The following is a 27,177-nucleotide window of genomic DNA, read 5'->3' on the forward strand; positions in this document are numbered from 1 at the left end:
TCCCTTCAAAATAACTACGAAAATGTTGATAATTTAGAATTTCTTTTTATAAAAGTTTAAACAACATACTTAGTTAATTGCAATATTAATTTATTAAAAAATGATATTTAATCATTCCTATAATGTTCCATTACAAAAAATTACAAAAAATGTTATTTTGCAAAAAAAAGGTTTTGTTAATGTTTAAACAAATTACTGGATTAATTATTAATTATTTAATTAATTATTTATTAACAAAATGCATATTTGTGATGTACGCAAGAAGGTACCCCAAATAACAAAAAACACAAAATCGGCCAACAAGTTCCAGAGATATAACTTGCTCTATCAATTTGCTCGTGGATTTGTAGGTTCCCCCTCCACTGACTCACAGTCATCTTGTATCGAAGTTATTATTTGGAGCATTCTCAGAAATGCTGTCGTCCTCAAAAATTTCACATAGAAACTTTAGCTCTTTATCTTCGATATGGCACTTATTAGAAGTCTTCATTGTTATAAACAAAGTAGCTGTGATTTTTTTAAAAAAGTAACTTTTAATTAAGTTAGAGCAACTTTTTTTTCTAATTTGTGTAAAAATTCCAGTTTTACGAATGTGGAAAAATAATCTCTCTAAATATACTGGCAACAAATTTATTCTAATTGTTTATAAGACAAAAATGAAAAAACAAAAACTTTAGCTCTCGTAATCCTGCTCTTAACATTGAGTATTTTATTTTACTTGAAAAGTATATTTTTTAATTTTTTTTTGAAGTATCTGCTTAAAATCCATTAAAGTGAGACAACTAAAGACCATAATACAATTTCAAGTTAATCGCTAAGCATTTCAACACATCCTAAACAAAACTATGTTGATCAATTTTAGAACGCATCCATTGGTTTCTAAATTTTTTGTCGCGGTACATTGGCAGCGCGGGGTGAGCATTGACGGTCGGGGAATTCCGTCATTTTGTTAACCAAGAAAGTACTTTTTTCGTGGCGCTGCCGCTGGGGCGAGCTAGCAAGACTATGTTAGGGGAATCCCGGATTTGCTATTTTTTTATTTACGGAGGGCTCTACTGACTGCGCATTCTTTATGTGATTGTTTTGACAATTGGTCATTTGTTTCTTATCATATGATATTTCGTATTTGTTGTTTTATTGAACCTGCAAATGGTGGCAAAGTAAAGTTGATTGTTTAGCGGGCGTGTCGGACTCGTGCGTTTCACACAAAAATTGGGCCGCGCCCCTCGCAGAGCCTGAGGAAAAAAACGGGAAATCGGCTCTTTTTCGGGGCGAGTGTGCGACGCAGACGGAGCTATCGGATTTTAATATACATATATGGATCTAATGGATCTAATCTATCTATCTATTAAAGAAAGCTCTAGAATTTGTTGATATATATAAAAAAGACATCTGAATCATTTACCAGGGAAATTCTCAGTATTCGATCCACTTTCAGAGACGAAATAGAAAAGTCTTGGTGTATTAGAGACCTTGGTGATTTATTAATAAGTAATAAAGAATCATTTTATGTCCTGCAGCTTTCCTGAAGTATGCACTGCATTAATGTTATTTATTAAAATTCCTGTGACTACAGCTAGTGCTGAACGATCATTTTCAAAACTAAAATGAATAAAAACCTATTTAAGAAACTCTATGGGACAAGACAAGTTAAGTAACTTGGCTATTCTGTCTATTGAAAATCCTATGGCCCGGTCTTTAAACTTTGATGATGTTACTTTTGCGGAACAGAAAGCTCGAGGAAAAGATTTTTCTTAATAAATATCTTATTGAAATTAAATTGTTATTTCATTGTAAATGTACAAACCAATGCTCTTGAAAATAAAATTGTTATTAGTGTTGGATAACTACTTAAGTGGTTTATTAAAATTAAACTAAGTACAACGTGACGATTTTTACTGATAGGGCCCATAAAAAGAATTTGCCACAGGACCCAGATGGTATAGTTACGCCACTGGAAGGGTATGCAGAATAATAATATAAACAAAGTAACTCGAAAGTAGTGAAGTGACCCTAAGTTGGAATATTGCAAATACATAAGTGGCAAATTTACGTGTTTTTTCACATTTTTTACTGCCTACGAAGATCTAGACGGCCTAAATAAAAGTTTAATCTTTTCTTTGTCTTCCCCCGGTCCGATAATACGTCTAATAATTAATTAACAATAATTAACGTTATATAAAAAAACTGTCTTGAGAACAAAGAGTACGCCTCTTTTTGATTTATCTTTTTCTTTAAATTACCGTAAAATAAGCTCTATTTAATGCAAAAAGAGTGAATTCCCGAGAGGCTTTTGCCTGACCCTCGGACAATTTGTTATTGTTGTTGGTTTGCACGTCCCACTTTCTTAGTTGTGAAGGGGTAGGTACCTAATTTCAACTTTTTTAAATTTTTCTTTTTCAATACTTTTCATTGGATCAATTAGAACCTATATCTACGATATTAACTTCTGAAATTAACGTTTATTAATTAAACAATTAGTTACAAAAAATCCAATGAAATTAATTAACAAACACCTACCTGGAGCAACAATTTCACGGTCAATCGAATCGGCCTTTGGCACAGATGTTGGTTAACATCCATCGCTTTTTGCAATAATAATGCGCAATGTTCGAAAACTGATATTTCCGCATTCGACTTTCATTTTACAGTTAACAAATTGGTGAAATATGACGTTAGAGAGACTTTAAATTTTAGGTAATTTAATTGACTACAACATAAAACAACTAATTTTCCAATGGGTCATCAAGATCTTCCTGGGCAGTAAAAAAAGTGAAAAAACACGTAAATTTGGCACTTATTTGTAATTTGCCAACTTAGCGTCACTTCTTCCGAGTTACTTTTATTCTATATACACTTCCCCCGTCATAAAGCGCAGTAAAATGTCTACTAGTAATTTTTTCACGTTCAAACTCTAATTCGACTGAAGTATGTGCGAATAAAAAAATAACAGAACTAAAGATTTCCATAATTTTATTTTTTTATATAACAAAAACAATTATTTAAAATATAAGCAATATTATATATAATATAGATAATATATATGTATGTCTTCATGTAATAAAACATTTATTCATTAGTGTTAAAAAATTTTTGTGAATAAAGGAACAAAACCACTTTTAACAACAAATTACACACTCATTTTATAAATGCTATTACAATTTTTTTCCTTATTAATAGGGTACTTAGAAAATTAAAATAAAAAAATACATATAACTTCAGATAACAGTTATTGCTTATTATTTCAAAAATTAAATAGGTATAGAGAGGATAAATTATCTTAAACATCCTGTATATTGAATGTGAACGAATTATTGTTAACAGATACATACTGAACAAATAATTTCCATATTGTGAAATGGCATCTTTAACACTGGCATAAAAAAACTATTTCAACAGTACTTGCAGAAAAATTAAACTTTATTTTAAACAATATTTATGTGCACTGTAATTACAATTTATATATTTTTCAATATGACTGGAATGATAAAATACTACGCATTTTTATACTTTGTACATTTTAAAAATAAAAACTTTATTTCTTTAAAGATAATTTATGCCTTAAAACTTGAATTTCATCACACTGATTAGCAATTTTTTCGTTTTGCGCAGCCAGATGCTCAGTCATGGCATCCAGCTGGCTTTTATAATTTTTATTTGTTGTAATTAATTCCTCGTAGCTTACCTCTATGTTTTCTTTTAATTTACAGTGTTCCGACGTGACATGCTCTAATCTAGTTTTTAAACAAATATTATCTGCCCACAATGTTTTTATTTCGGATTCTAACAGAATATTTTTCTCTAAAATTTTACTTAATTGCAGTTCGTAATAATTGGTTAGTTTATCACTAGAATCTGGCTTAGATCTTAAAAAGTCACATTCCGTTTTCCACCTCTCGGCTTCGTTTTTCCAAAAGTCAGCCTGCGATAAAAATTATTTAATAAAAAGATGTTATTGGGACAATGGGACAGAAATTAATTTGTTAATGGGAAGGGCGTAAATTGCTGACAATATACAATATGTACAGTTTTACTCACATTCGTCTCATCGCTTTTCCCACAGGCTTTTGTACTTGTGTTACTAGTCAACTGATCCACTAAACTTCTTAGTTGTTTGATCTCGGTTTCGTATTTATTTTTATCTTGGACAAGGCATGTCTCTTTGCGGTCATATTCTTTCTGTAAATTGCACAAACTTTCCTCCAAATTTTTTATTTTTTCCTTACTATCAAATATTTCCAAGTCCCTTTCAGCAACCTACAACAACCAAGATATACAAGATATTAGTTACAAAAAATAAAAATGGTAAAGCTTAACATGTAACCGCTTACAGTGTTAAAGAGCTGAGCATTCTCCACTATTTTCTTTTGTAATTCTTCATTAACTACGTCTACCACTTCATTATAGGATGAAATTTCTGCCGGCTTATTCTTATTCTTCTTAGTACTAGAATTATTTTGTAAATCTTGTTGTAAAACCATTATTCTTTTTGTTAGTTGTTCGTTTCTAAAAACTAGACTTTCTATTTCTTGATCTCGTTTACGCATAGTTTGTTCGTGCTTTTTGACTAGATCTGTCAGCTCAATATTTTTGGTTTGTTCATCCAGTACGGCCTTTTTTAAAACGGCAGCTTGGGACCTCACCTAATCAACAATAAAATTTAATACTGTACATACATAAAATTTATTATATATTATATTTGTAAATATTATCCATTAAGCATAAAATTAGTATTAGTAGTATTTATAAAACATTTCAACAGTTAACTACCAAATTTTATTTCCTTTTATTTATAACCTCTAAAATAACTGCAAAACTACATACTTTAGAATACTCTGTAGCAAGTTTGTGATATTTAGTTTCAATATCTGATTCTCTATCCATTTTAAATATGTACCATTTTTTAATTCCCTTTCTATTTATTTTGATTCTATAAAAATAAATAATAAGGTTGATAGTTATTATAACCTAACTACCAATGGAGAATTTTCCTTTCATATCCATGTCTGACAAGTAGTGATCTGAACCTGAAACTTGTGTATTTAATCTAAGATCTGAACTGAACTATCTAAAAATCTATTTCAAACAATTTCATTTCACTCTAAATTCTATAAATCCCATATAAACCTGTCTTAACAAAAATATTTTGTGTTTTACTGAAATTCTACTGAAGCTAATTACAGAACGGACCCCTAAATATTATTTGGAAATTAATAAACCAAGAAAAAAACTATATTCTGTGGTTTTTGTCGTCCGTGGTGTGCAGAAACTTCATTCATAGGTACTTTCGTTTTGGCAAAAATGGTACCTAATAGCAACTAATATCAGTTCAGAGTAACTCTAAGTTGCTATTAGCTACTGATAGCTACTATTCTTGCCAAATCGAAAAACCCTCATGTGGTGTACAGGTTATGTATATAAAGTGTTGAAAAGGTTATGTCAGATAAGTAGCAATAAATTAGTGCAAAGTGCAAATACTGCAAATATAATTTTAAAAATATATACAATCATGGTGGAACAACAGAGGCAAAGAATTGAACAAGAAATGACCAAAATGATAAATGAATTGGACGTCGATTATTTACGAAAAATGCAGGTACCGACAATAAGAATTATCTCATTTTAAGTTTATGCTAATAATTACTACCGCTATTATTAAAAAGTATATAGCATTAGACATTTATCTATAATCTGGGATATTACATGTAAAAAATGGAAGAAAAGTTTAAGAAATATATATATAACCTTACATTTTCCATGTCTGATATAACATGTTTCTACTTCTACTATTAGATATATTTATACATGGAGATTTGAGTAAAGCTTGTATGTTGTAAAATATGTAATGGCTGAACAACTTTTAAATACATCTTTTTTTTGCAGGTGGTATCCTAGAATAAGAAAACGGCTATGTAAATAATTAAGAATTTTAAAGGTAAGGTTGTTTTTAATTGCTCATTCCAAAAATTGTCCACAACTAACACTTGCACATGAGATTTTAATGTACTCTCTGAAATTGTGTTAGTTTAACGATAACATATATTTAAAAAAAGTCTGTATTTTTTTAAATAAAGGCCGACATGCATAGATGCGCTGCCGTTTGCTGTGAAAATAGGGAAGCTTCTTTGGAAAGAGTTCAAAGATGTGTAGAAAATTGCTCCGTAAAAATAAATTGGGCGCAATCTTATGTACAAAGAGAACTGGAACAATTACAAAATAAACTCCAAAGATGCGTAACGGATTGTAACGACGACGTAAGAGTACAAATGGGTCCCAATCCATCAGAATCGGAGGTAAATATGGACCGTGATTAGAAAAAGTAGAAGTATTACAAGTATCCTTTGTTTTTAGATAGAAAAATTTACAGCTATATTTGAGAAATGTGCCAAGAAGTGTGTCGATAAGCAGATAGATTTTATGCCATCTCTAGTGAAGAAAATTAAAGCGGACCTCTCTCGGGGACAACCTAATAACTGATAATCTCACCTTGCCTCACATAAAATATTTTTAGAATTTTCACCTTTAAAAAGATGTGTACTTCCAACTACTTACTTGTCTGCTCATTAAAAGGTGTTTGTAGATATTTAATAGTTGTTTAGTTTTCGCATTTTTAATTATTGGTCGACTGATTGCAAAAAAAAAATTACAGTAATTAGACTTTTAAAATAGAACAATATAGGGCATTAGAAGTTTGATCATCACGAAATAGGTGACGGTATACTTCAAAATAAAAAAAAGACCTTTCATAAGTCCCAACTCTACAAGATCGAAGATGGGTTTATTCAAGTGCAATGTTTTGGTGGAAGTAAGAGAACGAGGAGAACAGATAAATAAGAGAGATTATTTATTAAAAAAAATTAATATATACACATACATGCACCAAATCATCAAAGTTTTCTTAACTCTACTGTAGATTTTTAATTGGAAAAAAATAATACACTCAAAAGTATGTAAGTAAAAAAAATTGTACAAAGACTAACAAAAAAAAAGACAAACATTGTTCATAATTAATTAGTCATATTTTCTCATTTATTTCGCACTAAAACGAGTGTATTTGTTTGTACATGTACACCAGTCAGTTCCGCCTCTCACAACCACCCTAATAGAATTTTTTCGCATGGCTATCTTTACTATCCCTAAAAAAGAGTGTCAAAAAATAACAACTTAAGGACAGTTTTATATTTCAAACCTTACCTATAAATGTTGTATCCTAAGATAATCAACAACTGGACGACGGCTATACCTAACAGAGTCGTAACGGAAACGCAACTTACGTTGGGGCAATTCTGGCCTTGCCCTAATTTCTGTGAGACTTGGGCAACGTTCTGTTTGACGTGATTAAGCCCGTCTCGCATCTCCGATATGATGGACTGAGTGTCGTAACCCACCGACTGCACCTGAGCGGTGGGCTGCTTGGCCTGATTATTGATGACTGTGTCGGCCCTTTGCTTCACCTCCAAGACAAATTGCCTAAAATGTTTAACGTCACATCTAAATCACGTTAATAACAGGAGGAAAGTTTGCAGGAGTCGAAATGGACAGATTGGCGATAGAGTAGTTTGCACCAGTCAATTTATGTAAAATATGTTGAATAAAATGTTTGCAAATTTGGAGATTTATGCAGGGCAAAATTTTTTTTTCAGGGGAAATCCTAAAAAAAATAAAATCCGCAAAAATTTGCCCTCCTCAAGAACCCCAAAAATTCCCGAAAACCCCGGAAGGAAAACCAAAATCCGGAAAAAATTGCTAAAAAATTGACGGAGAGGAAAAAATTTGTATACAATTTTAGAAATTATACTGAATACTCAATTTTTAATATAGATAGAAGAAAATTGAATTAGTTTAATTGGCCAAAATTAAAAAAAGTATTTACATTTTTCAGAAAATATAAGGCCAAATTTTAATAATGTTATTTTCTCCTAAACCAAATATCCCACAATAATATCCATGTATATCCAATACTGTTTTAAAATCAGCAAGATAATGTTCGGAAAAATACAAAAGAAAAATGAATCTGGTGGTGGCACCAGATATTGCCACAAAAAATAATGTGGCAAAAGTTTTAAAACATACTTTTTTATTTTTTCAATATATCGTTATTTAACTGGGAATTACAAAAAATTTAAATTTAGTTCAGTAAACAAAGACAAGTAAAAATTAGGAAAAATTCCTTAGATCTGAATGAACTACTTTAACGCAACTGAATGTTAGAGCCTCATTTTCAAAATGGCATCCAAAGTGTGCAAAAAACAGTTTTTTCATTTAAAATAAACGTTCTAGAAAAAAATGTTTTAGATAAAAGTTGTAGAACTTTTTATAACAAAAATTTTGATAAACAAATGTATTAATTGCAAAAAAACGGCTAAAAACTGCATTTGTAATATAATAATCTTTATTTGCAATAGGAAACGTCCTAATATACAAAAATTTGATGTCAACAATGTTGACTCCATATAACTTTTTATACCGCAATAAAATTAAACTAAATAAAATACATTTAAAAAGTATACTGTAATACAGTGTGAAAACAAACTTACATTAATAATATACATTTCTAAATCGACTTAACATACTCTCACATTTTCTCAATTCCTGGTATCATTTGGCAATATTTTGTACTGATCAAGACCTTTATATAACAACGTATTTCTGGTTTGACATATTTAAAACGAGAAATGATTTTTTTTATGAAACTTTTAGAACATATAGTCCTTGGTAAGTAAAAAAATGCATTTTTGTACACTGTGATTGAGCAGGCTCGCTGAACACTAACTGAGCACCCTGTCACAGCAAGCATTTTTATGGGACCCAACAAATTTAAGTTTACTGCAAACAAAGGTCAATTATTGTGGACTAATTTTTACACTGAAAAAATAATAATTTTTCAGCTTTCAAATGGCATTAATGTCATTCCGATTAAATTTTAACGATAAGAAAAAAATCTACATTTTTTGACCCAAAAAAAAAAAGTCAAAGTTTCCATACATTTTTTGCATATTTCCGATTATTTTGCAATTCGCGAACAATTTGCACAAGAAAGTACAACTCTTAGAGAAAAGTTTAAGTCCAAAACGGGCCCCGTAAGTGCATTATTGTATGATTTATGGAAACTTGAAAAAAATATATATTTTCGAAAAACTCATTTTTTTCCATTTTACAAAAATGCACTTATTCTACTTGTCAAGGACTACATATTCTGAAAGTTTCGTAAAAAAATCTTTCTTCGTTTTAAAGATATAGAAGTTTTAAAAAAAATGCAATTTTTAGCCAGTTTTTTGCAGTAACATGTCTATCGATTGACATCTGGTAGGGCTTAAAATTTTTGTTATAAAAAGTTCTACAACTTTTGTCTAAAACATTTTTTTCTAAAACGTTTATTTTTTTTTAATTAAAAAAACTGTTTTTTGCGAACTTTAGACGCCATTTGCCCTAACGTTGAGCTGGGATAAAGTAGTTCATTCAATTTTACGAAATTTTTCCTAATTTTTACATGTCTTTGTTCCCTGAACTAAATTTTGACACGTAAAAATCTAATTTGATTGGACTAAAAAGTAAAGCTTTGGCAGAAAGTTATAATATTTTAGACTATGCCTTATTTGTGCCATCTNATCCAATACTGTTTTAAAATCAGCAAGATAATGTTCGGAAAAATACAAAAGAAAATTGAATTGGTGGTGGCATCAGATATTGCCACAAAAAATAATGTGGCAAAAGATTTAAAACGTACTTTTTTATTTTTTCAATATATCGTTATTTAACTGGGAATTATAAAAAATTTAAATTTAGTTCAGTAAACAGACACGTAAAAATTAGGAAAAATTCCTTAGAACTGAATGAACTACTTTACCGCAGCTGAATGTTAGAAAAAATAGTTTTTTCATTTAAAATAAACATTTCAGAAAAAAATGTTTTAGACAAAAGTTGTAGAACTTTTTATAACAGAAATTTTGATAAACAAATGTACTAGTTATTACAAAAAAACGGCTAAAAATTGCATTTTTAATATAATAACCTTTATTTGAAATAGGAAACGTCCTAATATACAAAAATTTTTTGTCAACAATATTGACTCCATATAACTTTATAACGTAATAAAATTGAACTAAATAAAATACATTTAAAAACTATACCACAATTCAGTGTGAAAACAAACTTACATTAATAATATACGTTTCTAAATCGACTTGACATACTCTAACATTTTCTCGATGACACAACATTCCTGGCATCATTTGGCAATCTGTTGTACTGATCAAGACCTTTATATAAAAACGTATTTCTGGTTTGATTTAAGGTATGCCTTGGACAAATTGTCATTAAATCTTGTATTATACTGATGAACCTTATTCGCATAAACAATATACTTTTGAAGATAGATAAAACTTCTATATCTTTAAAACGAGACAAGATTTTTTTTACGAAACTTTCAGAATATGTAGTCCTTGGCAAGTAGAATAAATGTATTTTTGTGCAATGTGAATTGAGCAAGTACGCTGAACACTAACTGAACACGCTGTCACAGCAAGCATTTTATGGGACCCAACAAAATTAAGTTTACTGTAAACAAAGGTCAATCATCGGGGACTATTTTTTATACAGAAAAAAAAAAATAAAAAATTTTGGCTCCTGTTGGTCATGACTTTTTGTTAATTCGTGAAAAAACATCAGCTTTCAAATGGCAATAATGCCATTCCGATTACATTTTAACGATAAGAAAAAGATCTACATTTGTCGATTCAAAGAAAAAAAAGAAGTCAAAGTTTCGATACATTTTTTGCATATTTCCGATTATTTTGCAATTTGCGAACAATTTGCACAAGAAAGTACAACTCTTAAAGAAAATTTCAAGCCCAAGGTGGGTCGCGTAAGTGCATTATTGTATGATTTATGGAAACTTGAATAAAATGTATTTTTTCGAAAAACTCAATTTTTTCCATTTTACAAAAATGCACTTATTCTACTTGCCAAGGACTACATATTCTGAAAGTTTCGTAAAAAATCTTTCTTCGTTTTAAAGATATAGAAGTTTTAAAAAAATGCAATTTTTAGCCGTTTTTTTGCAATAACTTGTTCGTTTGACATCTGGTAGGTCCAAAATTTTTGTTATAAAAAGTTCTACAACTTTTGTCTAAAACATTTTTTTCTAAAATGTTTATTTTTTTTTTTATTAAAAAAACAGTTTTTTGCGAACTTTAGACGCCATTTGCCCTAACGTTGAGCTGGGATAAAGTAGTTCATTCAATTTTACGAAATTTTTCCTAATTTTTACATGTCTTTGTTCCCCGAACTAAATTTTGACACGTAAAAATCTAATTTGATTGGACTAAAAAGTAAAACTTTGGCAGAAAGTTGTAATATTTTAGACTATGCCTTATTTGTGCCATCTGTTAGTAGAAATTTCAATTAAAATCACATACCCCTTTTTTATATAGTAATAATAACACAGAGAGGAGTTTGTATTAATAACATGTCTACAACCTAGCAGGTCACAAGTAGACAACAATGGCTTACAATTTGAATAAATTTTTTTTAAATTAAATAGAAATTTGTGTAAGGGGCTTTTATCAAAATTATTTGTACAATTTGTTAAACTTTTATTGCAAAATAGAACTCTGACATAGCACTACACATTTTTTTTATGCTAACACCCCATTGGAAGACAAAAGAGATGTAAATATGTATAACACAGTCACAATAATTATTGAATACAACTTTTTAAAATCAAATAAAAATTTATAGTGCAACCCATTTCAAACGGGAACGCCCTTGTAAAAAATTTATTTATTGTCCGATTTGTTTTTTTTTTTTGAAAGATCGAGTTTAAAAGGTGAAAAATGAGGATTTTTCCTATTTTTGAAATTTAAGATAAAGTGATTTTCATTATACCAGCAAAAAGGCGAGTAATCGTTTGAAGTTTAATTGGAATTTCTGTTTTACTTTTTATAAAACGTTTCTTATAATTTTTGTTTTTTTTGCTAAAATACTTATAAATTTGCTATTTTTGTCCAGCAAACGTTTTTTTTATGTATTTTGCAATAAATTTGTTTAAATGGTAGTATCGTGTAGATATTTTTTCTTAGGGTGTAAATGCTTCAGGTGCACGGGCCTTGCCTAGCTTCATTTGTGAAGCCCGCAGATTTATCATGGACCTGAAAACTTCACTGGCGACCCTGCATTGCATTAATTCTCAACAAAGTTTTTCCATTAATGTAAGCTATTTTTTAATATGACCGTTTCTATTTAATTTGTCAAGTTTGCTTATCAATTGACATCAAACACTTACTACGACATGTCATTCCCCCCCGACTCCAGCAGTTCTCAATATGTTTACACTTTGTTTTAAAAGTAAGGTTATAATTTATTATTTTCATTTTTATTGTGTATTCCTCTTTTCAAAAAAAAAAAAAAAGATCAAAAATTAAAAAAAACTAGGAAATACATTTTAAATTTAAAAAAAAAAAATTCCGAAAAAAGTCCCTAAGTGCGGTTATGACAAAATTAGCACAAATAACTTACCTTATTTCACGGGCAGCATTTAATATTTGATTCTGGTTGTTAAAAACGGCGTCGACCTCGTGCCTTCTTATGGTATCGGAGAAACCCTGATTCGACGGCTGCCCCGGGGGCGGCGGCGGTATATTTCCCTGGGCCACGCCCGTTTGAGAAATCATACTCATCATTCTCTCCTGACGGCCTACGACTTCGTCTAGTTTTTTACTGAGTTCTGCGGTAGCTTCGTTAATCTTGAGTAATCCCTGGAAGATCTGTCGAAATTCCCTGTCGGTATCCGACTCGAACCAATCGTCCAGGTCAGGTTCTTTCTGTAAAGGACACAACAGTTACAAAATTAATTTTACAGCTGAATAACACCGTACCGCATCGGGATGTTCTTTCCTATAATCGGCCTTCTGCTGCTCTAACTTCTTTTGATAATCTTGGTATTCTTGTTGCAGTTTTTGCTGCTCTTCTCCGGTCACTAAAAAGACGAATAAATAAATTGTTCCATTTTCGAATAATAGAGTTATTGAAAACTTTCAGGTAGTATTGTAACGCTGTTACTGTAATATTACTCAATCAGCATTTACAGGATCTGACACTTACCCTGATTTTGTTCTATTTGTCCTGGCGCATGGAGGCTGTTTGTAAGGAAGTGAATGACATCGTGGTCATCAGCCAAGCCGCCAGTGGCAGCTGAAATACCAAAATAACCATTTTTAGGCAAATGCACATTCTCGGCACGCAAACATACTTCGTAATCTTTGTCATTGTTTGTCATTCCGTTGTGGAATAACACCGTTAAAGTATTTTGGTAATATTCGATCTTTGCTCTTGTCGGAAATGGCTTATTACGGAAATCTCTCAAGCAACCAGCTAACTGCTGAGTGGTTCCATCACTAGAAAGAATTAATGTAACAAAAATTAATAATCACAATCTAATATATAAAAATACTGTAGTTAGTTAATATTGTAATTATCTAAACATATTTATTGACAAGAAAAAAAAAACGTGTAAATATTTCCTACGTTTTAATACCTCCTAAAATGTGGTCTATAATCGTAATATGTATATTCGTGTCCCTTAATAGATACCAAGCTTATATAATAAAAATAGTAATAAAAAACCCACTTAAATATGTTCATTTTAGATACTGTAATATTTATTGGTTATTATTTGTAGTTAATATCCACGCCATGGAAAAAGTTTAGATAGTTTTTAGAAATAAAAGGGCTTAAACTTTTAAGAGTCCAAAATTATCCTGCTCTCTAAAAGTAGTTAACATAACATTAATCGGTGCCGATAAATTCTGATTGTACATTACTTTATTAGTTAAAAAATTTAGAAATTTGAATTGAAAGTCACTTATTTATGACCAATAAAACACGAAATACATCACGCAATGAAACAAATTAAAATATTACTTACTTCTGATGATCAAATTGTTTGGTGCCGTCGTTAACGACAGCCATAATGTAAGGATTGTTATGTTTGTTGTCATTGTCAAACGAATCAAAAAATAATCCAAGACCAACCCATTTATCGGAAGAACCAAACACATCTCCATCATAAGCTCCTTTACTTTGCGTATACCAAAAAGCCTACAATACAGAACAATTAAAAAAAAAAGATTAAAAATATTGACTTACTAATCCATCAGCACCAATTCTTCCTCTCCCTGTTATTCTGAAAGCAATATCCACATCCCACCATTCAAAATTAATTGGCTGTTTTGTCCATATTGCGCCTTTCTGACTTCTTAGTGATGGGGCTATTCTAACGTTCTCCGAACTTGCTATAGCATCTATAAGAAATTTTGTGTTTTTTGTTAATGGAATATAACTATTGGACAGATGACAGCTTGTACGGAAAGTATAGTAGTAAATCTACATATAACACTTATTTCAGTTCTGCTACCTACTAAAAAGGTTACTTTTAATAATGGTCATAAAATAATTCTTAAAAAAAAACGGGATATTGGCAGGCATACCCACTTAAAAACGTAGGAACGTAATTTCATAAAAATTCAATTATTACCAATTAAAGTGTAAATTAATAAAGATTATTCTACTACTTGGTATGTTTATAACACTGGTTCAATTGTGCGTTACTCATAAATATTGGTCAATTCAAAAATAATAATTTTCCTAAGAATTTTTTTGAAAACATCTGTTTTTCACTTACACGTGTCATAATTGACGTTTCAGTAATAATATGGTTATGTAGGTACTCGTTTTTCTTTGCAATTAAAATTCTTACCGAGGTCCAAGAGTAATATGAGAAAAACACGATAGCAAATCTTTCAAATAATGAGAAGAAAATACTTACTGCCCCCGTATTCCCAAAACGGCACTGATCCATCCTTTTGAGCCAAGTAAGGCGGTTTAAATGAATATTTATATTCAAACTTCCTATGTACATGTACTAAATATGCACCGATCAAATTTATTAAATATAATAAAAACAATAAGAAGATACTATTATAATTCAATAATTTCCCCATGATAAATTAATTAATTGCGGCCGTTTTTAAGAGATCATGATTACAGTTAACGTAGCCGTAAGGAAGACACGACACATGTACGCAAACGCAAGAGAAAGTTGACAACACAGATCTACCAATGCACAGTGCACAGGTGGATAATAGGATCCTTTATACGTACAGAACTGTACTTTCGGATGTACCTGTTGGAGCACTCCAGATCACTCGAAATATGTTCTTGATACACAACATCAAACTTATTCAAACCAGCTAATTTCACACGTAAAACAGATGAGAAAAGCGTCAGTGTCTATGGCGTCAGTATAAAAAGCATTAAGCCTTAATCAAGGATTTCTTAAATTTAAGAAATCCGTGGCCTTAATAGACAAAATCTCCTCCACAAAACATATAACATTCTTCTCAATCGATCTCCAACCAATTTTATTTTAAAATGAATAGAATATACTAAGCTATAAATTAATATAAATATTGCAATTTGTTTTTAGGAACTTATTAAATAAAAAGTTTCCCCCCTCTCCACACTATTTCGGTGCATATGGGACACTAGCACACTATCTATTATTAGTAAGATATTTGTTTACAATAGTTTACATGGAGTTCGTTCTCCTTCTGTAGTCTCCCTCGGCAGATTGGAGCGTTTGGGGACCGCAGCCTATTTCTTACACCATCTTTAGCATATAAAAATCTGTAGTATTGACAGAGACAGGCACAGGCTGCGATTTCCAAACACTTCAATCATTCTGGATCTCTGTACATGAAAAATTTGTGGTTTGAAATAATAATAGAAAATTTGGATTTTAAACTTTATCTAATATAAATTAAAATAATTGAAATGATGTTTAACAATAACTATTAAAAACAAAAGAGCTACATGCAAGGAATAGAGCGATCCACAAAACATGAGCGACATATCAATCTATTAAATTTAGTACCACTTCCTAGCGGATGTTTTAAAAATAAAGAGATGTGATAAACACTTCCATGTTTTAAAAAAGTATATTGGAGTTGTGTACAAAAAAAAAATATTATCGTCAACCGTCCTTTTATGTCCGTACTGATTTGTATTAGGTATATCAATGGTTTTATAAGCTACGCTATCTACATAACGATTACGCTGTATCTACAGACCGTAGAAAATTTTACTGATAAATTATATGGGTTTTATATNTTTGTCATTGCCAATGCAATTTCTTGGCATTTTTTATGAAATACAAATATTATAAATGAAAATTAATGTCCACTAATGTACTTCGAAAGAAAAATCGTCACAAGAGTAAATTCTTCGTCAATTCGTCAATAGCACTTTTTCCCCTTAAAAAATCATCACTTTGACGAAAAATCGTCACAGTTGGCAACACTGGTTTACATGGAGTTCGTTCTCCTTCTGTAGTCTCCCTGGGCAGATTGGAGCGTTTGGGGACCGCAGCCTATTTCTTACACCATCTTTAGCATATAAAAATCTGTAGTATTGACAGAGACAGGCACAGGCTGCGATTTCCAAACACTTCAATCATTCTGGATCTCTGTACATGAAAAATTTGTGGTTTCAAATAATAACAGAAAATTTGGATTTTAAACTTTATCTAATATAAATTAAAATAATTGAAATGATGTTTAACAATAACTATTAAAAACAAAAGAGCTACATGCAAGGAATAGAGCGATCCACAAAACATGAGCGACATATCAATCTATTAAATTTAGTACCACTTCCTAGCGGATGTTTTAAAAATAAAGAGATGTGATAAACACTTCCATGTTTTAAAAAAGTATATTGGAGTTGTGTACAAAAAAAAAATATTATCGTCAACCGTCCTTTTATGTCCGTACTGATTTGTATTAGGTATATCAATGGTTTTATAAGCTACGCTATCTACATAACGATTACGCTGTATCTACAGACCGTAGAAAATTTTACTGATAAATTATATGGGTTTTATATGCTACAGCACAGAACAGAGATTCGTCTGAAATCTGGGGCTACAGTCCCTTGTCTACCTATATCCGTATCCGAGCATAAGCACGCATACCCCCTTCAGCTCTATGTGCGCCACTGCAAACATGATTTTTTGTGAAATAAAAATATCTTATAGAACTTATTACTACAATTGATTACTTGCTAAGGAATTAAGAAATGTTTTATATCGATTTTCCTTAAACGTATTGATGGTACATTGATAGTATTATAAACAAAATACTATGAACGTTTGAATTTGGCGGGGTGTCAATTTTAAAATAGAAAAATTTGATGGCTGTCTTGTCTGTCTAGCGGGTAAGTGCGGTCTGTCAGTTTGTAATAGTCCGGGTCGTGTGACATGCACAAGGTGTAACTTTGGCCTGCAGTATTTAAATAAATTGATGCAATAAATAAAGTAGCCTAATGGTTGTGAAATTATAATTAAATCTCTGCTTTTTTGAATGGATCCTTCTATATCTTGGTTTCAACCGGAACAAGAGGGACCTGCGAAACTATTGTGGCTTCGAATTTGGCAAACTCAACAAGAACTGGATAATATGAACCTAAAAGAAGGTGATGGTGATATGGATCCTATAACAAACGGTTTTAACACACATAATAATCTAATCATGAATGGGAAAACTGATAAATGTAACAACTTCGCTCAGAGGCGTCGTAAAGATAATCGTCCCAGCACCCGACCCTTAAACCGTAAATCCGTAAGTGATTGTGGGGGATGCCCATGGAGACAACCAAAGTTTCCGTATCACAGAGGAGTTATGGGGTAAGTAAAAATATCATTCGCAAATGTAGGGTAAAAAATATTTTAAATTTTTTCTAGATAAAATATTTTGAGTACCTTAGCTTCCTTTTTTTATGTCACTTTTTTAAATGTTTTAAAATAACCACTAAATAAAAACCGATTTAGTAAATATGGATATATATTTTTTTCAAATTGAAGTAGATAAAAAAATTGAAACAATCAGTTTCTAGAAAAAAGTTTTGGGTTCATGAATTTTTTTCTTGGAACAGGATTGTTTCTCCAAATTTATCTTACAATTGCTAGGTAGGTATGTTATGTAAATTAGGCAATTAGAGTGGTACTTGGAAATTCATGCTTGAAATTCCAGTGAACGTTATTATTAACAGATTAATTAGTTATAGTCTTTGACTTTATACTTTAATCAATTTAGTAGTAATTTTTAAAAGTAATTTTCACTGTAGATTACATCAAGAAATGGAACATTTCTACCAATATATGAGTCCCACCGAAGCAGAGGACAAAATTCGAGCAGAAGTTGTTGCTCGTATAGAAAAAATTATCATTTCGAAGTGGAGTGAGGCGAAGGTTGAAATTTTTGGATCTTACCGAACAGGTCTTTATTTACCAACTAGCGATATAGATCTCGTGGTCATAGGTAATTTGAAAATATTACGGATTTTCATTATTATAATTTCAATGTTCCTGAGTAAATACTACATTCAAAATTTTTTAGGGAAATGGACGAATTTACCTCTACGAACCTTAGAACAAGAATTTTTAGAGAAAGATATCGCGGTGGAGAACAGCATCAAAGTACTGGATAAAGCGTCGGTGCCAATCGTAAAGCTGGTCGACAAGAAAACCGACATAAAAGTGGACATATCATTCAACATGTGTAACGGAGTGAAGTCCGCCGAACTTATAAAAACTTACATTGAAAAGTTTCCAGTGTTGCCGAAGTTAGTGTATGTACTGAAACAATTCCTGTTAGAGAGAGATTTGAACGAAGTGTTCACGGGTGGCATATCGAGTTACAGTTTGATATTAATGTGCATTAGTTTTCTACAATTACACCCCAGGCAGGACAGTCTTCGGAATTGTGCCGCGAACTTGGGCGTGCTGCTTATCGAGTTCTTCGAACTCTACGGCAGGAAGTTTAATTACATCAACACGGGCATCCGCATACGGGACGGCGGTAAATACATAAACAAGGAGGACATGCAGAAGGAGATGATCGACGGACACAGGCCTAGCATGCTGTGCATAGAAGATCCACTTCAGCCGTCGAATGACATCGGGAGAAGCAGTTACGGCGTTTTACAAGTAAGTATAATCGTTAATGTAGCGATTATTATTTATGATCTATAGAGAGTGAATTTTAAATTATGTCACAAGTTTCTAATGAAATTTTATATCGTGAGTCTCTAATTTTACTTGTTTGTTGATGTTTTTGCACAGGAAAAAACACATTTACCTGATACGAAATAACTGATAACGTACTATGCACTAGAATGGTCAGGTCATTGGGCCTGACTGCTTAATTTCTTATAATGTAATAATAATAATAATAATAATATAAACATTGCAATCGATACTGTGCATAAAAATGAGACAACGGCAAAATTCAATGATCTATTACCAATATCGGCCTATTTGGTGCTGATTTGTATGTACTCCCTCTCATTTTCTATCTCTTTCATTCCAATACATTATTTGTCTGTCGTATTCTAACCTTAATTTAGATACAAGTACGAATCTCGGCTTTGGGCTTTGAGAACCGTTTAGAAGTTGACACCTATGGCTACTATACAGAGTGTTTCATAAAGACCTCCCGTAAATTCAGGAGACAAAAAATAAGAATATTTGGTCTTATGAACTATATGTCTATCTCCTCTTGTTTTCGAGATACAGAGCGACAAAATTAAATTTTTTAAATAGAATTTTTACGAAAATTTACAAACGGTGCAAAATATATTTATGAAATTTTATAGAGGGCGCTAGTTACGCTACATTCCTATTACATTTTAAGTTCTAATTTTTTTGAGGTTAGGTTTTTCGGGCTCCAATTTATAATGTACAATTTTTTTCCTAAAAATAATGTACTCTTGTTAGAACTTCCTAATGTGGACGGTTTTCAAAAAAAAAAGCCTTTTAATTGAATTCTTACAATATTACGATGAAGAAAATAAGTGACTTTTCTCAAAGTAGGCTTATGTCAAAAGTTATTGATGGATGTCTCATAAACAACGCATACATTCTCAGTAATATTTTAAACTCTAATTAACTTTATATCAAAATTTTAGTGACTGTAATTAGTCATTACTAACTACAGTCACTAACAATCACTAAAATTTTGATATAAAGTTAATTAGAGTTTAAGATATTACTAAAAATGTATGCGTTGTTTATAAGACATCCATCAATAAGTTTTGACATAAGCCTACTTTGAGAAAAGTCACTTATTTTCTTCACCGTAGGTAATATTGTAAGAGTTCAATTAAAAGCCTTTTTTTCTCGAAAACCATCCACATTAAAAAATTCTAACAAGAGTCCATTATTTTTAGAAAATAAAATTGTACAATAGAAATTGGAACCCGAATAGTAAAAAATCTAACTTTAAAAAAATTAGAACCTAAAATGTAATAGGAATGTAGCGTAACTAGCGCCCCCTATGAATTATCCAAAAAATAATTAAACCAGCGTATTTGGCGTCCTTAAAAACCCAGGAATACTAAATTTCATAAAAATATTTCGCACCGTTTGGAAATTTTCGTAAAAACTCTATTTAAAAAGTTTTATTTTGTCGTACTATCACCCCCTGAATTTAAGGGAGGTCTTTCTAAAACACCCTGTATAGGGACATGGTGTTTCATAACTCTACCGACACAGAACAGGCATGTGTAAAGGAATTTATAATGTACCCATTTGTTATGTAACATTTTTTTCTGGTATATACCTACCATTGAAGCGATATTGGCCTCTGAAGATGAGTGTTAAATTTTGAAAAACAATAATATTTCAGCAATGCTTAACATAGAGCAACCAAATTTGGTAAGTGATTTGAATTTATTGTTTATATTTAATTCCCCAATACTAACATGTCAACTTTTTGACGACTAGTCATAAAACTGCATACTTTACTTTTTGACCGATTCAATTGTAATGATGCTGTTTCACAATATCCCAATTTTTTCAAAAATCGTTATTTTTTCTAAAAATTTATTAACCCTTTCAGTACGGCTGACTAACATATTCGTCATTAAGATTTTTGGCATCTAGACGGGTGCCGAATATATTCGTCAGGTGCTAGTTTGTTTTCTGGACATCTGCCTTTTTGTGTCCGGCACCTAAAAATGTTTGATTTGGCTCACGGACGACTGACGAACCGTTTCGTTCGTTTTTGTTTGTCAGACTGACGGATGCCTAAGACTGTCGGCACTGACGAATATTTACGGCAGCCGGCAACGTGACAAAGTCACGTGATAGAATCACACCACGTGCATTTTAGCGGCCAGTCTATGTTAAAATGTCATCTGAAGGGCACGCTGGTCCCTCAAGAAGCTCTTAAAGGGCTAAAAAACGAAAAACGACGGACATGAATTACTGTGGGTTAGATGAACATGAAGTGAACAGCATTTTAAATATATTGGATATTAATGAACTGTATTTAAGTGAGGACGAACCATATATAGACAGCGGAAGTGAATATGCTCCAGACTCTTGAATATTGACCTTTTCTGTTATTTTTATACGTGAAATTAGAAAAATAAAAATTATTTTGTTTTTTCCATATGTTTATCTTTCTGTTTCTCATTTTGTTTGTTGCTTTGTAATCTGTTTTTGCTAAATAAATAAATTTGATTTTATTATATTGACTTTTTAATTAAAAGTTAATATTTTCCATAGTGACGAATATAGTCGTCAGCCGCCTATCTGCCAGTGACAAAACTTCCGTCTGTATGACACGAATCCTACATAGTACTACCGTCCTGAAAGGGTTAAATCAAATTTCCCGTAATTTCCTGAGAAAGTGTTGTACTTTTTTCAATATCACCTCAAACAAGGCTGAAATGAAACAAAAACGGATTTCCAAAATTTCGGTTTTCTTCAAGTATTTCGAAAACTATGTTAGCCTCGATTTTTTAGGGGCATAATGTTGGTTTCCTGATTACACAACTTTGCCCCCATTTAAGCTAGTTGGTATCTCTTATCGTTTTGGAGATTCCTATAGTGAGAAGCGAATTTATAACAGCTTGTATATTATATATATATAAAAAGGAAATATGACAACTCTGGCTACTTCTTTATTTCTTTTGATATTTTTACATTTTATTCTTTTTATTTATTCAGAATTAATGTTGAAAAATAAGGGAAATTTACACTTTTCTTCTTTGTTTCTTGCACATTCCGCCGTAGGAGAAGAACAATATGGCAGCTGCTATTGAGTTACTACAACCGATCGCAGCAAAAACGTGACATATACGATGAGAAATATAAACTCGATATATATTTAAATTAAACATTTTTATTTTTATTGCTTGCTTCATAGAGATCATATTTCGTAATAAAACCAGTACAACGGACATAAAACATAGTATTATAAACGCACGTTTTCAATGTGTCACAGAATCTACGCAACTTTGGAAATGATCGATTTATACAATGAATAAAATATAACACTGAACATATTTCTGTTTAGTTCGTTCAAAACGAATTATTTTGAAATGCCACAAAAAATCCGCGTCATAAGTTGAGTTGTTTTGAATTTGTATCTCTTTACAGGTGAAAAGGGCCTTTGAATATGCCTATACCGTCATAACGAACGTCATCCACCCTCTGTCCTTGTACAACAATTGCTCCAACTCGTCCATATTGGGCAGAATCGTCAGGGTTCGTGAGAAGGTTATACAGCAGAGGCAGTGGATAGAGGACACCATAAGGAACAAACCGTCCCGCTCCTCGAGCACCGGTTCTACGTCGAGTGCGGAGGAAAGCGCCGTTAGTTCTGAGGTACTAAGAAAAATTATAATGTTAGCTTTAAACGTGGGGCGGCTAACCTTCTTGAACAAAGAGGCAGACTTAAAAATGAAAGTGCGTGCATGATAGAATTTCATTTTTAACAGTAAAAATGGTAATATTAACATTTAGAATTATATAGGGTGTCAGTATATTCACGTATACGTGCATGGTGATAATACAGGGTGTGTTTAGAATAAGTGAACAGTGTAAGACTAGAAATTCCTTGAATAATATAAATCAGCTTGGACCAGGAAACAATATTGACAAACTGGCAGAGAGCGACCTGCTATTTCGCTGATATTATGAAAGCAAGACCTGTGTCATCACTATGCAGGTATAAACAATTTTAACTGTCGGTATTGCAGGAAACAACTACTCTGCTGATGAATATCCTGACCAGCATTGAATTATACTAGGAATATGTAGTAAAAGCTAGAATCACCCGTCAATAGAACCAGACACGCACACCAAGTTTGAAACCAGTAAATGTCTCGTGAATCTACTGACAGTCCTTGTTTTTAGTAGATTGCGGCATTAGTCCGCAAAGTAGTTGTTTAGTGCAATATAGTGCCAAATATTATTTTCCAATAAATTCTGCCAAAATTTAGTTTTGCGGGCCATAAGTTGAAGCATTGCCACCTTGATCATAAGGTCTCATCGTGATGTCACAAACAGGGCAAAATGGATTGCTCTATCAAACCAGATTTTAGAGATGTCGTGACATAAAAGTGCGTAAAAAACACGGTTTTTCATTATATTTAAGGTTATGTTACATCACGAGGTGATTTTTCTCCACGAAACTCATTATGGGGTCTAACAAAATCTATTTTAAATGGTTCAAATGGCTTTTTGGCTCTCAGAAATCGTCTGTTCAAATTGATTAGTCTCGCATGTTTTTCGATGTTCGTAAATTGAGTAGCACCACGTGAAGAAATCGGAAAAGGGATAAAATCAAATTAGAAACACTTAAATTTCCTACAGATTTTTTAAGCTTTTGGGGTCGCTGATGACAAATTTGAAGTCAGAATTATGATATTCAAAATGGCGGATCTGACATGGCGGTGTAAAAAAAATATCGAAATTTAGATATGACGACAAAAAAAAATTGTAGAATTCTACAAATAGTGGTTTGGTCTTCAAGTGAGGAGAAAAACTCTAAGTAGCATGACTAATTTCGCTGGTAACACGAGACACAACCGAGCAGGAACTAGGCTTCAAGACTTTTGGTTCGTGCCTCGAAATGTTTTCGGTTTTATCCTTGTCCCCAGGTACATACTTTTATTACCTTATTAATTAACAATTATCCGGGTCATTACCTACTCGGTTTGTGCTTATGTACCCTAATAAACAACAACTAATTTATGTTTACAGCCTACTTATTCTAATCTCATTTGCTAAATACATTTATTTGGGATAATCTCGGATAATTCAAAGTATAATTTATATGGGTCGTAAATTCCCAGAAAGCAAAATATATTTATTAGGGCAGGTACTAAATGTAATTGTAGCGTACCGCTACATACACAAAAAGGAAATATGGATATAAATTTCGTCTTTTATCGCATTGTTTTTGATAAAACAGTACAAAAAAAATAGTTTTTAAAAAACTGTTAACGATTCAACTTACAAAATTCCAACGCAGGTTTAACTTTACATCCATTTGATTTTGAGAAGAATAGTACTTTCAGACTTCATAACAAAAAGTGACTGCAAAAAACCTGTGATTTTCGCCCGTTTTTTCACAATTCGTAGAGGATTTAAAAAAATACATAAAAATATGTTTTTGGTCGCAAATTACTTGTCGTAAAAAATTAAAATGAGCATAGCTTGTAATATTTTGAAAATTTTAAAAATCACCCCTACTTAGGGGTTGAAAAAATGCCAAAAATGAAGAATTTGAATATTACCAATTGATATAAAAACTATTAGCATGTGAATTATCTTAATATATTTTTTTTGGAATTTTTACAATTATTTCTGATATTTTCTATTTTTGGGGATGATTCCACCCCCTTACACGCTTAAGGGCAGATTTTCTAATTCAACAAGCTTATGTCAGTCATGAGAATAAATCTTTCTTTGTATCAAGAATCATTCGATAGAAAAATTCACATGTTAATAGTTTTTATATTTATTGGTAATATTCAATTCTTCATTTTGGGCATCTTTTCAACTCGTAAATAGGGGTGATTTTTGAAAATTTTCAAAAAACTCAAAGCTATGCTCATCTTAATTTTTACGACGAGTAATTTGAGACCAAAAACATATTTTTATCTATTTTCTTCAGTTCTCTGCGAATTGTGAAAAAACGGGCGATATTTGCGGTCACTCTTTTGTGGGAAAATTTACCACGTGACATAACATAACTTCCGACACAGTGAAAAACCTTTTTTATGTTAGGATATCTCGAAAACCTGACGTGATAGATCAATTTTGAGGATGGTAATATTTGTTGAAATTACTAAATTTAATTGTTGCTTGAAACGGATGGTAATTAATGCTGCGTACTGTGATTTTACCTTTTAGGGGTCAGACGCTCCATCTCGTGACAATTCCCCCAACATGAATTACGGCCCGCAGCGCCTAACGCCACAAAAAAGCAACATGACCTGGAGGAACAAAACAAGGTACCGGAGCAACAACCACAACTGTAGTAATAACCACAACAATCACAACAGCTATCAGGCGACGACAACCAAACGTAAAAAACAAACAAAATAATGATAGTGCTTATCCTCGTAGAGTAAGTCTAGACTGTACGACTAGGCAGTAATTCTTGTTTCGGTTAATTCTTGAATATGCCTGGTGTCTTAGTTGTAGGACTACTTATTTAAATGAACCTTCATGACAGAAAAGACTGCGTCTACCATCATGATTAGATTTACCGTAACTGTCTTGCGTTGACGTACAAATTCCACATTCTATTTTTTCGCCGCCCGCGTGGTTTTGGTCTTCATATTTTTTATATGGATGTTCGTGCGCAGTGTGCAGTATTTTTTTTTAATGATTAAAATTTTAAAATGTTAAAAAAAAACAAAAAAATATATAAAACGTACGTTTAAATATGTATATAGATTGCGGTAGTAGTTATTTACTACTATGGTTTTTTTTTAAAGTTGGACTTTCTTAATTGTACATAGACTTATTTTTTTTCAAGTGGGAAAACGACGGTCTTCTTAAATTTTTCATTTCACGGTTTACAAATCCAAGGGTTTGCTATTTAATACAAAGTGCAAATACGGTTTTCCTATTTCTTGAATATTTTATTTATAAAAAACTTTTTGTAAAATACAAAAATGAAGTTTCGTGATTGATGATTTCACTGTTTTTGCATTACATTATTTGTATTTGTATATCTACCGACACAAGATTCAATGCAGATTCAAAATTAAACGTCTAAATTTTACATCAGGAAATTTTCGGTAAAAATGAATGCTCGAGTTAAAAAAATTAAATACGTTAAATGTCAGGCTAATCTAATTGAATATCGCAGAAAAACATAGAGCTATTAATTTAATTGGCAAATTTGATATATCAAGCGTATAATTGTTTAAAAAATTGATCAGACACGTTGATTATTAAGCTGCACATTTTTTTATAATAAAATAAATATATATATACAGGGTGATTCAGGTTTAATCTGGATAACTTCAGGCATCCATAGAACAGGTTAAAATAATGTTCATTCATGATATAAACTTATTTCTTAAAACCCACCGTTTCGGAGATAGAGGGCGTTAAAGCAGGAATTTTTTTCCCATTTTTCCCTCATAACTTTTGAACTTAATAATACTTCAACGATGATTTTCACAAACGTCAGTTTATACAAGTCGCTGCGAGATTTGTTTTTCATGGGTTGCTATAAAGTTAAATGAAATTTACTCGGCTGAAGCGTCAAATATCGAAAAAACCAAGCGCGGAAAAGTTTCAAAATTAATGAGGCAGAAGGTGGTGTGTAGCTGTTTTATTGAAATTAATTAATTTTTTTTAAAGTGTTGAATTAATGTAAGAAGGGGTAGCACACAAAATACATTTCTAAGAGGGGTAGGTGGTTCAAATAAACATTATTATAACCTGTTCTGTCCATTCCTGAACTTATCCAGATTAAACTATATCACCCTGTATATACAGGGTGTTCCAGCTAAAGATACGACTTCATCGATGATGTTTTTGAATAGTAACCCTAGTTTTGTTTTTTTTTTTGGGTTTTGAAGGGAAAGTAAATTTTGAAACATTTACTCTTAAGTTGCACCAAGTTAAAGATTGTTATTTTATAATTCTTGTAATTTTAAAGAATGAGCGTATGTTATTCAATCAATTTGGTCTCGGCTCGGTATTTTTGAAGGAATAAATATAAAATTTAAACCAAGACGAAATTTTTATTTTGTCGGTGTTCATCGCGAACACAAAATGAACCCCGTTAAAAGAGTCGTTTTAAA

The 27,177-nt window shown here is 31.6% G+C and overlaps 4 protein-coding genes across 5 annotated transcripts; 2 read left to right on the forward strand and 2 right to left on the reverse strand.

The window, feature by feature from the left end:
- Positions 1 to 3,056: 3,056 nt before the first annotated feature.
- On the reverse strand, positions 3,057 to 4,967 carry LOC108904706 (protein phosphatase 1 regulatory subunit 21). Of its 2 annotated transcripts, none has more exons than XM_018707351.1 (4): positions 4,825 to 4,967; positions 4,332 to 4,643; positions 4,039 to 4,257; positions 3,057 to 3,922 (listed from the first exon to the last, which is right to left on the reverse strand). In XM_018707351.1, exons 1-4 carry the CDS (start codon positions 4,882 to 4,884, stop codon positions 3,536 to 3,538), a joined length of 978 nt encoding a protein of 325 aa, XP_018562867.1. In that variant the 5' UTR covers positions 4,885 to 4,967; the 3' UTR covers positions 3,057 to 3,535. The 2 variants fall into 2 exon arrangements, with proteins under 2 accessions (XP_018562867.1, XP_018562866.1); XM_018707350.1 differs by having other exon boundaries at positions 4,027 to 4,257.
- A 441-nt stretch (positions 4,968 to 5,408) lies between these two features.
- LOC108904708 (protein FAM136A) lies at positions 5,409 to 6,588 on the forward strand. The gene is made up of 3 exons (XM_018707353.1): positions 5,409 to 5,596; positions 6,075 to 6,293; positions 6,352 to 6,588. Exons 1-3 carry the CDS (start codon positions 5,510 to 5,512, stop codon positions 6,475 to 6,477), a joined length of 432 nt encoding a protein of 143 aa, XP_018562869.1. The 5' UTR covers positions 5,409 to 5,509; the 3' UTR covers positions 6,478 to 6,588.
- A 233-nt stretch (positions 6,589 to 6,821) lies between these two features.
- LOC108904681 (protein ERGIC-53) lies at positions 6,822 to 15,088 on the reverse strand. Its single transcript, XM_018707320.1, has 8 exons — positions 14,825 to 15,088; positions 14,146 to 14,300; positions 13,925 to 14,097; positions 13,102 to 13,394; positions 12,876 to 12,976; positions 12,517 to 12,821; positions 7,195 to 7,470; positions 6,822 to 7,136 (listed from the first exon to the last, which is right to left on the reverse strand). The coding sequence occupies exons 1-8, from the start codon at positions 14,997 to 14,999 to the stop codon at positions 7,100 to 7,102; spliced, it is 1,515 nt and encodes a 504-aa protein (XP_018562836.1). The 5' UTR covers positions 15,000 to 15,088; the 3' UTR covers positions 6,822 to 7,099.
- A 2,191-nt stretch (positions 15,089 to 17,279) lies between these two features.
- Positions 17,280 to 26,392, forward strand: LOC108904693 (non-canonical poly(A) RNA polymerase protein Trf4-1). The gene is made up of 5 exons (XM_018707335.2): positions 17,280 to 17,740; positions 18,181 to 18,374; positions 18,453 to 19,042; positions 22,502 to 22,729; positions 25,265 to 26,392. Exons 1-5 carry the CDS (start codon positions 17,418 to 17,420, stop codon positions 25,457 to 25,459), a joined length of 1,530 nt encoding a protein of 509 aa, XP_018562851.1. The 5' UTR covers positions 17,280 to 17,417; the 3' UTR covers positions 25,460 to 26,392.
- The last annotated feature ends 785 nt before the right edge of the window (positions 26,393 to 27,177 follow it).

Source organism: Anoplophora glabripennis, unplaced genomic scaffold (genome assembly GCF_000390285.2).
Source record: "Anoplophora glabripennis isolate ALB-LARVAE unplaced genomic scaffold, Agla_2.0 scaffold206, whole genome shotgun sequence".
NCBI lineage: Eukaryota > Metazoa > Arthropoda > Insecta > Coleoptera > Cerambycidae > Anoplophora > Anoplophora glabripennis.

What these genes read in the sequence shown, in the direction of transcription:
- LOC108904693 (XM_018707335.2), top strand. Translation starts at nt 17,418, where the DNA reads ATGGATCCTTCTATATCTTGGTTTCAACCGGAACAAGAGGGACCTGCG. An exon ending in TATCACAGAGGAGTTATGGG is followed by an intron (nt 17,741 to 18,180) that starts GTAAGTAAAAAT and finishes TTTTCACTGTAG; the next exon opens with ATTACATCAAGAAATGGAAC. An exon ending in GCAGTTACGGCGTTTTACAA is followed by an intron (nt 19,043 to 22,501) that starts GTAAGTATAATC and finishes ATCTCTTTACAG; the next exon opens with GTGAAAAGGGCCTTTGAATA.
- LOC108904706 (XM_018707350.1), bottom strand. Translation starts at nt 4,884, where the DNA reads ATGGATAGAGAATCAGATATTGAAACTAAATATCACAAACTTGCTACA. An exon ending in ATGCTCAGCTCTTTAACACT is followed by an intron (nt 4,258 to 4,331) that starts GTAAGCGGTTAC and finishes TGGTTGTTGTAG; the next exon opens with GTTGCTGAAAGGGACTTGGA. An exon ending in AGACGAATGTGAGTAAAACT is followed by an intron (nt 3,923 to 4,026) that starts GTACATATTGTA and finishes TTTTTATCGCAG; the next exon opens with GCTGACTTTTGGAAAAACGA.
- LOC108904681 (XM_018707320.1), bottom strand. Translation starts at nt 14,999, where the DNA reads ATGGGGAAATTATTGAATTATAATAGTATCTTCTTATTGTTTTTATTA. An exon ending in GAATTGGTGCTGATGGATTA is followed by an intron (nt 14,098 to 14,145) that starts GTAAGTCAATAT and finishes TCTGTATTGTAG; the next exon opens with GCTTTTTGGTATACGCAAAG. An exon ending in AAACAATTTGATCATCAGAA is followed by an intron (nt 13,395 to 13,924) that starts GTAAGTAATATT and finishes AATTCTTTCTAG; the next exon opens with TGATGGAACCACTCAGCAGT.
- LOC108904708 (XM_018707353.1), top strand. Translation starts at nt 5,510, where the DNA reads ATGGTGGAACAACAGAGGCAAAGAATTGAACAAGAAATGACCAAAATG. An exon ending in ATTATTTACGAAAAATGCAG is followed by an intron (nt 5,597 to 6,074) that starts GTACCGACAATA and finishes TTTTAAATAAAG; the next exon opens with GCCGACATGCATAGATGCGC. An exon ending in CCAATCCATCAGAATCGGAG is followed by an intron (nt 6,294 to 6,351) that starts GTAAATATGGAC and finishes CTTTGTTTTTAG; the next exon opens with ATAGAAAAATTTACAGCTAT.